Here is a 14,471-nt window from a genome sequence, read left to right as displayed (position 1 = left end):
ACCATTGTGGAGATCCGGCATGAATTGCAGAAGGTACTTGACACATATCAAAATGAACACTTCCAGGACTCGTTTCAGCAGTGACAGTAACACTGGGAGTGCTATAATGCTGAATAAGGTGACTGTTTTGTAGGTGATTCTATGTAAATGTAGATATGTAAATAAAGTACTTTCTTGCAAATAGAGCTAGTCTTAAAACTTTCTGATAGCCCCTAACTATAACCACATTGTTGGGCATCTGAGTAACATAAAATCCCTCAGTATTTATCTTTTCTTTCAGTTGTGTAAGTTGCCTTCAGTGTGGCTTGGTGAGAACCTGTCAGACAACAATTCCTAGGTTCAAGGTTCTTAGCATTTTATGTCTCACATTGTTTATTTCACTACTTACAATGTTTGACTGTGTAAAAAATGGCAGCCAACGTTGTGGTTGAGAGACCATGTTAAACTGCAGGCACCCCAGCAACTGGACAGGTTAAGTCATTTCATATGGCAGAGAAAAGCAATGGCATATTGTCTTCTGTAGGACTATAGCTACTACAGCGCTATCATGTTTAAACTAGCCTTTGGGGACAGATTTAACTTTATTTTGTTTAATGTCTTCAAAATATTCAGTTCAGCGTGCTAATTTGTTCAGTAATTTGCTAATTGATTTTTGGAATTTACATTTCTTTTTTACTCCCCACCCCCTCCTCCCCCTCTTTTTTACTTTTTCTCCATTTTTTATGGCCTTCAAACAGTGAAATTATTAGCCATCTGCACAAAGTAATACACAGATGTGTGTGAATGAAATATAGTTTGTGTACTGTCTAGTATTGAAGTTAGAGAGATTCTTGGTTTTCTAATTCATTGGGTTTTGGTTGGGTTAGCAAACTTACTGCTAATTATCAGGGGTTTGGATACTATTCTTTTCTTCTTCATTCCTGTAATAAAGTTAGCTAAATGGCGCTGAAGCTTTCCATGGTGGTTTTTAATGTCACGGTAATGTTTTTAAAATGAGATGTAATGTAAACTGGACTAAGATTCATGTAGGACATGTGGACAATATACAATGCTTCTGTTTTCGTTGAGGTGCTTAGCCAAGTGACAGTGACACTCAAAATCCTGCACAAATGTTATTTCATTAATGTTTTCTTCAATTTAATTTTTCAGGCCTGCTGGTTCAGCTCAAATACGGTATGCGGAGTCCTCTATGAGAAATGGATTTGGTCTCAAACTACTACATAAGTTCCTAAATCTACCCTTTCTCCAGTTACAACATGAAACATTACTGGCCCAGCTTGCCACAAATGAAGAAGAAACAAAACTAACCAGTCAGGAATTAGATTTATTTCTTGAAAGTGATGAAGCAGACTACAACAAGCAAGTATTTTGGTTTGCATTAGTTAAAGTGCATAGTAATGATAGTTACAATTGGAGGACTGAATAGCCTGTAAGATGATGATTTCTCCGCAATAGTTTTCAGTATTGGTGAAAACTCAGAACAACAACTCATTTACTGTAGATCCAGAACACATTGTGTTCATAGCTCATCATCACTATCATCGTAGGTAATGCTAGTATAAAGTTGATGAGATGTCAGTATGCTTTAAAGTGTTTACATATGTTATGTTTATGATATGCCAGTAAATAGAGACATGTACTTGATATTTTAATAAGTAGGAAGATTACTTCATTCATTGTTTTCATAAGAAGTCCTGTTATATATGTAAATGAAATAATCAGTTTGAAAATTGTGACTAACCTGAATTAGCAGGTGATAGGTGTAAAGGTATCAAATATGAATCTCACTGTATTCGTGTCATCTCTGTATACTATTTTTGAAAAGATGTTTTCTTCTGTTACTTTCCTTATTTGGTTTACCTATTCTTTTATTAATATTTCAGCACCATTCTTGTCGTTTCTTAATGAATACTACCGTATTTACTCGAATCTAAGCCGCACTCGAATCTAAGCCGCACCTGAAATTTGAGACTAGAAATTCAGGGGGAGAGAAAAGTTTTAGGCTGCATCTCCAAATCAAAACAAAGTTGGTCCATTGTAATATGAGACACAATTTAGGTCGAATGAATGACAATATAGCAACAGTAGTTTGGTTCGAGTCGTAAGCTTAGCAGTTAAGCTTTACCAGGTAGCCATTGCTATGCGTCAGGCACTCCGTCCGTATTTATACGGGTACCCTTCCTTTTTCACGTGCTTCGTCTGGTTTGAATTGATTGCTTATTTTTCTTTGATCTGATAAGCGCAGTTCTTTTTGTTATAGGTGTTTACGCCACTCTAAGCTGAAAATGCCTTACTGTACTGTGTCATGCATTGTTTGTCGCATTCTGATAGTACGTGTTTACGGCCTGTCGCCGCTCGCGGCATGGCTTGCTTTGGGCGCGCACCGCCGCTTACAATTAAAAAAAAAAGAAGAAGAAGAAGAAGAAGAAGAAGAAGAAGAGAAGAATCTTCTCATTAGCGAAACAATGGCAAGAGACTGATATTTGTTGTTACTTACACTGCAGCTTTCTTTGATAATGATCAACAAGAAGCAAATAATAGACTGCGTATTATACAAGATGTTCTGAACGAGAGTTTAGCGAAAATTTTTTCTCCCTTTGAAAATCTTTGCAGGTGCCTCTTTAGTACATTACATTCTGCACAGAAATTAGAGTCATCTTAGATTTAAAAATCTAGTCAATTGCCGTGCTTCATTTCTGACTGTATCACTATTAGGCATAAGAATAATACCAATATAAACATGTCATGATATGTATATTCTTCCGTGTTTGCTGTTGTCTCACTCTAGTTTCGTAGTTTGAGGCAGACAGGATTTAAATGAGATAGCAGCAAACACGAAACAATACATGGCAAAATGTTTATGTTCGTATTATTCTTATGGTGAAGAGAATACTGCATGTGATTCACAATTCATAAAAGATCCTGTTAGCAACCATCTCTTCTCACAGATAGGAAAAAATTCAGAATGTAGAGTTGGCCATATTGACAAACATCCCAAATAGTCTTGCCAGTCGGATTTTCGTAGTACATTGAAATGCTGCTACATTCGAAGATGAACAATACGGAATTTGCATTTACTTCGTTGGATAATGTATGAAAATGCAGTGGTCGAAACTCGGGGCGGAGAAAGAAGCTCGTCTTTTACCTTTTTTTTAATTTATTTACTGACGCAGAGGTTTTGGTGCCAGTATTTATCTTTGTGCCTACAAAGCACGCCTGTGTAGTGCTACATATATTCAACAGCAGAAGTTAGTTGTGACGGCACCCACCAATATTTTTCACAACTTCCGCTTGCTTTGCACTCGATTCTAAGCCGCAGGGGGTTTTTTGGATCACAAGAACCGGAAAAAAAGTGCGGCTTAGATTCGAGTAAATATGGTATTTAACAGTATCAGATGGATATTGTTGTTTATTTGTTAGTCAATTAATACATTTGTTCCCTTTTATATCTGACCACATGTTAAATGTATTTGTACACATTCCTGTTCTGTAACTATGTTAATCATATTTATCTTATGTTTAGGTTTTTAGATAACCTTGTAAACAAGAGACGACAAGTAGCAGATTCTGCATCATCTGTTCCCACTCCTCAGACAACTCAACAGGTATCACAACAGCCAACAGCCTCTACTGCTGATACTCCATCTGTGAAACGCAGTAATTCTGTTCCTGTTGCTGTTCCTGTTCCTGTTGGAGGTGGCATTCCTATACCAGATCAAACAGCTGGCTATGTTTATAAAATGTTTGGGAAACCTAAAGAAACAACTGAAGAATCTACTGGTAATTGGTTTCTGAAAGTAATTAATAAGTTCGATATAACTTTTATCGGAGTTGCAAAAAGCTTTCCAATCTGTAAGTGCAATTTTCTGTTGCTACCATGTTCCTTTCTAGCTTCCAGATGGCATGCTTGCATTGCAGTGCATTATGTTTTGAAAATTGGAACACTCATTTAATTAAAGAAGTCACATCAATGAACACAGAGATTAGGAATAATAGAGGGATGCAGAAATTAAATTTTCTGTCTATGCACATATAATGCAATGGATTGAAACTTGGGATGAAGATAATGCGCAAAATTTGGGAAAGACTAAAAACAGTATTATAGTGTCCAGGATCAGACAAAGCAAGGAAATGATTTGAGAACCAGTGGAGACTGACTGACTGTCCAGGAGTGTCGACAGCAAGCTGCCAAAGAGTAACAGGTGGACAGCACAAGAAAAAGAAAGACAGTGGAGATGGAATGACAGAGTAACAACTCCAGTGAGAAAACTGAGATCGAAAACTAAGATGTAGCAAGTTCAGAACCAAGACAGCAATCTGTAGGGAGAGCAACATTATAGCACAGAGAAGACATAAGTAGCTGCTGCGTTGCGCTGCGCTGCCAGCTTTAAAAGGAAGCTGTGGGCACCATTAGGCCAGCACAGTGGATGTGCCTAGGCAGTGACACTCCTGGCGGTGGCAGCTGTGTGCATATTACCAGACCAGTTCTTAATTTAGGCTCTCTTTAGCTCAAAAAGGGGTGCACAGTGCTGCAACAAAAATTTTTGGTCACTTACCCAGTGATATAAAAGTCTGACAGGCAGCAAAGTAAAATTTGAAAACAAACTGAGAAACTTTCTCCTTAACTTTCTCTGTTCTGTAGCAGAATTTCTATTACTGTAATGTGTAAAATGTGGTGGATAGGAGTTACTAACTGACATCTGTATATCTTTTTTATTTTTATTTTTTTTATTTTTTGAAGAAAGAAAAATAAGAGACATGAAGAAATATTCAGAATGTAACCATATGTACAAATAAATTTGCTATATGAATGTAAAATGACTCATTCCACATCACTATGATCTATCATTCAAAATGATCCGTGGAATATGTAACTATAATCTGATCCACGAACGATGGTGGTTCATGCATGTCGAGGCACGGATGGGGATGGCACTGTTGACGATTCCAAGAGAAAGTTGTGGTAAGCGCATGCACGTGCTTTCTGCTTGGAGGATGCGGGTATCCTGCAAATTACGTCTCTTGTTTGATTATGAAGAATTCATCACTAACCACCACTATCGACGATAACAACTCACAACAAATAAAATAGAAATTCACTAAACAACTCTCTGTGATCACATTTAATGCTTGCATTAGCTATGTCATTCAGAGCAGAGCGCTCAGAACAATACCAATGACACAAGTGCGCGTAATAATCCTAAACTCAACCACCATAATTTGTGACTCCAACTATTCCGTGGTTTTGTCGTACAAAACTTTACACTTTTACTGTACAACTTTACACTCAACTGCATCTTAGCACTGCACACAAGTGACTCTCTGTGCTACCCTCAAGTGGTGCGTATAAAGGTCACATGAAAATGTACCAAAGGAAAAGATTTAGTGCTTCCCTGGCTTACTTGTGTTACTATTACAAGTTTGATTTTAAAGCAAAATAAAGTGCTCAAGAGGGGAACAGTCATTTACAGCTGAAATTAAATGAGCATATATCCATTCGATATTACATTACAATAAATAAGCTGCTGCTTTACAAAATGTATACAAAGCATTCATTTGACTGAGTTCACAGATAGCACAGTAATGTTACACTAGTTCTTAACAGGTTATTATTGATCGTAACAATCAAATTTTATAAAAGCAGTTATGTAAAAAAGACTGTGTTGTTACTTTTCAGACTGATTTGATAAATTCATTTAATTTCATTTTAAACATTTATTATTTTAACAACTTTTAGAAGAAAAACCACACACACACACACACACACACACACACACACACACACACACACACACACACACACACATATTCACACAACGAAGCACATCTCACACACACAACCACCATCTTCAGCAGCTCAAACCGGTGAAACAGCCTATCATGTTACCTCCACAGTCTCTTCAGTCTGCAAATTCCATTGTCAGTGTGCATGTGGACCCATTGGTGGAGATCTTGATGACCCTCTACCATCTGCCCAGTTAGACGTGGCATCACCCACTCATTTTCAGCCACATGCGTGCCACTCCAACTAAATACTGGTATGGTGCTCGCAAGACAAACTATAGTGTACGGCATGAAACCATTTTTATTGTTTACTGATCCTGTGATTTTGCTTGATGTTACCTGCAATATCTAATTTGATTTTCTACTAATAACATGAATTCAGTCTATCACTTGTGTCAGCAATAAGTTGGTTAGCAGCCCACTGCTCTGAACAATGACTACAAACGTAGGTTATTATTACTGAATTGGGTATTAACTTTCTCTTTAGACTAATCAATGTTTTAGTATAGTGTAGTAAACAGCAATATTTAAATTCAGCAAAAGAAAATATTTATTGATTGCAGTTTACAGATGTCCCCAAATCTAACTTAGGTAACTTTCTGAAAAATAATTGAGTGTGTGATGTCCCACATATTATGGAAGATATTTGTGTAGCGGAGATTTCCATATTGACTTTCTTATGCATTCTACAGGGGGAAAAAAGTAAAACAACTTGATGTCTGTTCATTGTGTAGGCTGAATGTAAAATGAATCACCAATGGGGTATCAGGTCATGGGTTGTGCTGTTAGCAGACAAACAATGTTAAGAGTATGCAGATATGCAAAATATGTATACTGCAAAATAATTTACAGCATTATAGACTTCAGGGAAAGTCATAATGTTCCATTACTGTTATTTGTGTGTTAGAAGCTCAAAATTGCTTTACGATGTCATATAAGAAACAAATATCCTAGATATTAATAATGTAGCATAACTTGGGTTTTTCCTCAAGTTCGCATACTTTTTTTTTGTGGTATATGTTTTCTGGCAGCACAATTATAACTGTTTCAGATTCAGGTAAAAAACTGAATAAGAAAGCAAATAATATATTGGACGAAATTGATTGATTTTCAGATCAAAGCGAATGGTCTGATTGTCAGGTGAAGTATCACAACACGTTTAGTTCTTCATACAGAGTTAAGTGATAAATTTCATATTTTCCAGGTGGAATGCTTTCATCCTGGCAAGCTCTAAATGCGAACATTTTTGGTTAGGCTTTACCATTACCATTTCTGTTACTGATATCAAATGAAAGTACTAGTTACTCTTATGAGTCACTATTTATTTATTTCCACAATGGATGTTGGGAGATTTATGTGGATTAATATGGCACGTATGTGTTGTTACAACTTTAGAGTAACCTGTGGCACTGTCTCGTAGATAAAAAATTGAAATAGTGTTTTATTTGTTCTCTACTAAACAGTGCCACAGGTTACTCTAAAATCATAACACGATACATACATGCCATATTAATGTACATAAATCTATCTGATCAAGATGGTCTAAACCTCAAAAACACATTGTGGAAATAAATAAATGATGACTGGTGACAGTAACTTTTTATATATGTTTGATGTTGTCGCAAACTCTTGGGGAAATCTGAATTGTTACATTATTTTGATACATAAGGTATACCAAGAGCACTTGTAAATCTTTACTGATAGATCTGCGCTCTCGTCATTGAGTCTTGTAACACGTTAACAGAAGTTCATGACCTTTGCAAACTTCCAAGTCACATAGTGATGTTGCGTTGTTTTACAATGAAAGATAGCATGGAGCATGAGCATGTTAAACAGACAAAAAATACCACAAATATAAAACATACATCATCTTGTGCTCATGTCCTAATGCACTAGGAACAAACTATCTCTGTTAATGTGTTAAAAGATTGAATGATGACAACACAGACCTGTCAAACACAGTAATCAATAAAAAGATTTACAAGCAATCTTGATTTATCTGATATTTCAAAACAATTTAGTAAATTTGCTGTTTAATTTTATGGTAAACTCTTTCTCTAACTGCCAGGAAAATGTAAGGTCCATTACAGTTTACGAAAATTAATATAATTTAGGATTCAGGATGGTTACCTGGTCCACACATGCTGATGTAAGTGTTTGTTGATTTCCTGCAGTAAAAATCATTTTAAGTAAATGTTAAAAAGCTTCCTAAAAACCAAACTACCTGGAATAATCATTAAAAGTGTTGGACTCTCATTTAGGAGGAGCAGAGTTCAGTCCTCATAGATCCATTCAAATTTACTTTTTCCATGTTAGTTGAGTAACAGAAAAAGAACACGACCAATCTCCTTCACCCCTCAGTCTTATGTGTCTGGCTACAATGACCTCATCTGTAACAGGCAATTAAACAGTAAGCTTATTTTTATTCCTTTTTGCTTCATAAAATAGGTTACCATCATAATCAATTTTATATCTTAGATCCAAGTAAAAAAGCAAACTGAATATGCTATTATGGGCAGCAGGTGTTCTCTTCAATAAGTCTGTTGATATTAAATGTGTTTACTTCTGTGGCAGGCATTATTGAACTCTTAGGCCTAGTTTCACATACTGTCATTCAAAGCACGATTATTTATGAAAGTTGCACATAGTTAAAATTCACAACAGTAATGTGGACTGGATTCTGCTATTATGCGTTTTTGGTGGAAGTATGTCAGTGAGTGCCAATCCAGTTACTATCAGACTTTTAGAGTGACCCTCGTTTGTGTGAAGAGTTAAATGCTGTTGAGAATACTCCCATCAATGCTCATGAAAGGACAATATGATTTAAGACTTATCAGTTGGAGAATAAAAATCTATATTTCCAGATGTCTTCAAACAGACAAGTTGTGTATCAACACTGAATTTCCATCTGGTTTTCAAAATTTAAATAGTGAAGGAAACTGAAAACCACATGTTATATTTAATGTAAATGTAGTGGAGTAACTGTTCATCCATGTTTATTCTAGATTACTTAAATTTTTTATTTGATGACAATAGTTCAGCAACCACCTAAGAAAGATACTGATGACATTTAGAAAGGCATATTTTTAATCTCATTTAACTTTTTTAGAGTATAAATATTTTTACTCACACAAGGGCTGTTGAAATTTTATTTTTTTGTATATATATATTTTTTACATTGGGGGCCACATGCTCTCTACGTTTATAAGTATACATCGTGTGCATGCCTGATTTTTTTCATGGCTGCAGAAGAAAAGGCTGGCTAGCCATTGACAAGTGAACATGTGTAAGTGATAGTCATGGGATTTTGTGTAGTGGGAAAAAGATAGGAAAAGTGGAACAATGGTATTGCATCAAATTTTGTTTTAAGCTTGGCAATTCTCAAGTTGAAACAATCTGCAAGATTCAACAAATGTTTGGGTGCAATGCAATGGGAATCTCACAGCTAAAGGAGTGGTATAACTGCTTCAAACATGGCCACCTGCAAATGAGATAGTTATTGATCATACAAGGACCTGGTTGATGCAGGCTACGCGGAATGAGATCAGATAACTTGCAGATGAGTTTAAAATAAGTATTAGATCTGAGGTTAAAATAAGTATTGGATTTGTTCATTCCATTTTAGCAGAACATTTGGACCTCAGGAGGATCTTGGCAAAATTTGTACCAAAGTTGCTAACAACTGAGCAGAAGCAACTTCATTTGCAGATCACGGTAGACATGCTGGGTACTGTGAACAGTAATCCCAACTTTCTTAACACAGTGATCACTTGTGATGAGTCCTGGGTTAATGGGTATGACCCAGGGACAAAGTTCCATTCATTACAATGGAATCATCCCCAAGACCCAATACAGCGGACCGGTCTGCAGTAATGTGAAAGTTATTCCAACTGTCTTTTTTGACTCCAGTGGTGTGGTCCATCATGATTATGCCCCAGAAGGTACTAATGTTAATAAGGAGTACTACAAAGAGGTTCTACATCACATTCATGAAGCAGTGAGCCACAAAATGGCCAGACTTGGGGGCAGTGGGCAGTCAGCACCTTCACCACAATAATGCATTCACTCATTGTTCTCCATTAATTCAGTTTTTTGGCCAGACAAAACATGGCTGTGGTTTGTCAGCCTCCCTATTCCCCATAACCCAGCACTGAGTGACTTGTGACTTTTCCCTAAACTGAAAAAGACAGTGAAAGAAACCAGGTTTCAGAACAGGGACAATATGCAGAATTTGACTGAGCAGCTGCACAACATACCAAAATAGGCTTTCCAGTGATGCTTCCCGTAGTGGCAGCAGTGTTGGGAGAGGTGTGTAGAAACTGAAAGGGATCACTTTGAAGATGAATGGTGTCAAACAATTGTATCTGAATAAAGATTGATTTTATAAATAAAAGTCGGATACTTTTTGAACACCCCGCATATATCAGGAAAATTAATAGAAGCATTATCAAGTAGTGACAAGATCTTGTGAGAAGACAAACCATATTTTTATTTAACGCTAGTGTGGTGTACTGCCCATGAAGTCAGACAAGTGGAAAATATGGCATCCCTAGAACAGATGGGAGGAGTCATTTGACCCATAATGAAATTTGCCTTAATATAAGGTTAAAGTAAGACCATTATATTTCCATTCATTTCTATATAATGTACACATTTCAATCACAGCCTTAACTCAAATTTCTAACACCTTTATAGTGCAGTTTTTGATGCAAAACATTTCATTTCTACCAAAAAATATTTCTAAAGTTCATATTTTTTCCATTTATTTCACTTGTTTGTTTTTAAATGTTGGAATCATAATTTGAGCAGATTATTGGTATTTTTCACTCCCTTTTTCCTCAGAATGTTTTTTTGTGTTTCTCACAGGTGTCTTTGGTCTTGGTTCCATTCCACATTCCAACTTGCTTTTTTGATTTGTCCTTTGATTTGTCCAATACTACAGCTGCTTCTTCATTCAATTGGCTTTCTTTTTCCTGTTCCATTCTTTTTTGTTTTCCTTTTCAGTTTATTTTTGATTATTTTGTTGTAGATGATCCATGAATTTATTGCTTGCATATATGATATTGTAGGATGCATGCATCAGCCATCTCCTTCAAGCATCTTAGTTGAATACTTATGAATTATTCGATCAGTGACTACCACTTCATGGTGTTGTAGAAGGTAGCAGTTTCTGTCTTCTTCTTTCTTTCTTCACTCAGTGCTACTTTAGGATGTAGTGTGCTGAGAATAGTGACATAAAAACTTTGAGGTTCGCCGATGACATTGTAATTCTGTCAGACACAGCAAAGGACTTGGAAGAGCAGTTGAACAGAATGGACAGTGTCTTGAAAGGAGAATATAAGATGAATATCAACAAAAGCAGAACGAGGGTAATGGAATGTAGTCGAATTAAGTCAGGTAATGCTGAGGGAATTAGATTAGGAAATGAGACACTTAAAGTAGTAAAGGAGTTTTTCTCTTTGGGGAGCAAAATAACTGATGATGGTCGAAGTAGAGAGAATATAAAATGTAGACTGGCAATGGCAAGGAAAGCTGTTGTGACTCGCCGATCATTCAAAGCGCCGCCGTGCAATTACGCGCATCCTCTACGTGCGGCGCTGTCTGCCAGCCATGCAGCAGCGGCCGCTAGACTGGGACTCAGTGCTCATTCGAATGCTAACGTGTACACATGTCTTGCTTGTCAACTTACTCTGTGACGTATATGTGTTGTGTCATTCTGAAATATATGTATTAAACTTGACGTTATAACAAAAGCGTTTCTGAAGAAGAGAAATTTGCTAACATCGAGTATAGATTTAAGTGTCAGGAAGTCATTTATGAAAGTATTTGTATGGAATGTAGCCATGTATGGAAGTGAAACATGGACGATAAATAGTTTGGAAAAGAAGAGAATAGAAGCTTTCAAAATGTGGTGCTACAGAAGAATGCTGAAGATTGGATGGGTAGATCACATAACTAATGAGAAGGTACTGAATAGAATTGGGGAGAAGAGGAGTTTGTGGTACAACTTGACAAGAAAAAGGGATTGGTTGGTAAGACATGTTCTGAGGCATCAAGGGATCACCAATTTAGTATTGGAGGGTAGTGTGGAGGGTAAAAATCATAGAGGGAGACCAAGAAATGAATACACTAAGCAGATTCAGAAGGCTGTAGGTTGCAGTAGGTACTGGGAGATGAAAAAGCTTGCACAGGATACAGTAGCATGGAGATCTGCATCAAACCAGTCTCAGGACTGAAGACCACAACAACAACAAAATAACATTCTTCTCCCCTTGGTACACTGTCAGGGTGCACTTTGGCTTATCAGTCTTTTTCAAAATAAAGGTGGAATGTAACTCTGACTGGTTCATTTGGTTGGGGATTTTGTCATGAATCTTGTTCAGTGTTCCCACTAATAATATTTTCTCCTCTTGGTGTTTCATGGCAAGCTGAACAGATGTGAAGAAGCTGTCTGTAATCATGTTACTTCGTGGTTTAGACCGAGCGAGGTGGCGCAGTGGTTAGCACACTGAACTCGCATTCAGGGGGACGACGGTTCAATCCCGCGTCCGGCTATCCTGATTTAGGTTTTCCGTGATTTCCCTAAATCGCTCCAGGCAAATGCCAGGATGGTTCCTTCGAAAGGGCATGGCCGACTTCCTTCCCCATCCTTCCTTAATCCAATGAGACCGATGACCTTGCTGTTTGGTCTCTGCCCTCACACAATCCAATCTTGGTTTAGAAATGGCTCCATGAAATTACGAACGACATAGTCTTCAAGTGGCTGGTTGTGTGGTCAGCCTTACTCCTTACTAAGGAATGGGAAGGCATTGCAAATATACTGGGATGTCACATCTGCAGCTATCCAAAACATGCATCCTTATTTATCAAGTTTGTTTGACATAAACTGGGTATATGTTCATCTTAGTTTACTTGGAAGTAACTGGTTATCAGTTGTAATATTTTCACGAGGGTGATAACAGTGGATGCAGTTTTGCATGAACTTGCTCCATATTTCAGAATTAAGAATTAACTTGTCAGCAGGGATGTATTAAGCTCAGATGACTTCTCATTGTAGTGGAGGAATGAGATATGTTTGCAGAATTTGTATCATTTCATTTTATCCCTGGTACAAGTAGGCCCCAACAGAGTGACCTCTTGTATCGATGCCCACATTTCCTATAATGTTTTCCAGTGTGTGTGTGTGTGTGTGTGTGTGTGTGTGTGTGTTCACAGCACTTGATAGCATATTCTGTATATTAAGTTTTTCCAAGGCTATATTAAACAGGAAACAGGATAATGTATCTTCTGCCTTACTCCATGTTTTGTGTGTGTGTGTGTGTGTGTGTGTGTGTGTGTGTGTGTGTGTGTACTAAGTTGACTATGAATGTTTTCCTTAATAGCTTTCACTATGGCAATCAATTTCTTAGGAATCACTAACTCCTCCATTGCTATATACAGCTCTCTTCTGTCAGTACTTTCGTAGGTGTATCAGTCCCAAATTCTGTACATTTTTCTAATATTTTCTGTATTGTGAAGATATGGTCAACAGTAGATCTTCCTTGATGAAATCCACATTGATAATCATTGTAGACTGTCCTGTACAATTCAGTTCTGGTGCTGGCATATGCAGATGATATTAAAATAATTCCAAGAATATAAAGAGCAGTGAAAGAAGCCTTTAAAAGTCTTGAAAGAGGTGCTGGAAAGATGTGAATCTACAGATAAATGAAGAGGAAAGTAAGTACATGCCCATAACTGTGGAAGATTATCCAAATGAGCACCCATTCATAGAAATTGGTTCATATAGGATTGATGTCACATGTAATTTCACTTACTTTGGATCCAAAATGAACTGTAAAAATAATGTCAGCTCTGAAGTAATACACAAGTAGCAATATTGAGAGATAATAAACCGTAGCCTTGATAGGCCACAATCATGCCAGTGTCAAATTCTGACATGTGCTGGTAAAAATGTCTTCTTACATGATTCTGTGTAACACATTCATCTCCAAACACGTAAGATTGAATTGCAGTTTTTGAATGAGAAACCCTTTGCATAATAGTTCCATACAAACAGAATGTAGATGGTGTTACTACTCTACCTACTTCGTGTGGTTGTGTTTAAATGATAATCCATCACCTATCCAAACATGATATACTCCATGCCAGTTTGACGTTTGTTGTATGCCATCTTCATAATGTTGCAATGTTAATGGCCAGCAGTGTACTGATATACCAATATCAATACATCTCCAAACCTGAAGAAGTCCAAAATATTAAGGAACAATGAACAACATGATATAGATTCCATTAGTTTATTTAAATTACTCTAACCCTGTAATGAGCTTTTGATGAAATAGTAAAACTCCTAGATGAACAAGTTATTTGTCAGTGTCCAAAGAAGTGCGTCAGTTTGCATTCTGAGAATACTCATTGTCATTTTTAACTCAACCCCTCCTCCTTTGCGTCTTCCCTCCATCTAATCTCTCTCTCTCTCTCTCTCTCTCTCTCTCTCTCTCTCTCTCAGCCAAAGATATGAGAATTGATTCAAATCTCTTTATTTGACATCACTCAACAAGTTACAAAACATTTACCATTGAGGCATGATAGAGTAAGCTATCATTCATTGTAAACCTTAATTTATAGAGTGAAAGTTCATTTGAATTTTGGTAAAAGATATTCTGCTTATTGGGATAGGTGGGAAT

General features: G+C 36.9%; 1 protein-coding gene across 2 annotated transcripts in view; it reads left to right on the top strand.

The window, feature by feature from the left end:
* The window catches only part of LOC126183359 (rab-like protein 6), a 190,875-nt gene that overhangs the window by 96,611 nt on the left and 79,793 nt on the right, over positions 1 to 14,471 (top strand). For both annotated transcript variants that reach the window (XM_049925276.1, XM_049925277.1), the window contains exons 6-7: positions 1,150 to 1,359; positions 3,524 to 3,780. In XM_049925276.1, the coding sequence (XP_049781233.1) occupies positions 1,150 to 1,359; positions 3,524 to 3,780 (467 nt within the window). The remainder of the gene's footprint in view (positions 1 to 1,149; positions 1,360 to 3,523; positions 3,781 to 14,471) is intronic.

The sequence above is a fragment of the Schistocerca cancellata genome, chromosome 4 (assembly GCF_023864275.1).
Source record: "Schistocerca cancellata isolate TAMUIC-IGC-003103 chromosome 4, iqSchCanc2.1, whole genome shotgun sequence".
NCBI lineage: Eukaryota > Metazoa > Arthropoda > Insecta > Orthoptera > Acrididae > Schistocerca > Schistocerca cancellata.
The sequence above is the reverse complement of the archived record's forward strand: the minus strand, read 5'-3'. Positions and strand labels throughout refer to the sequence as shown.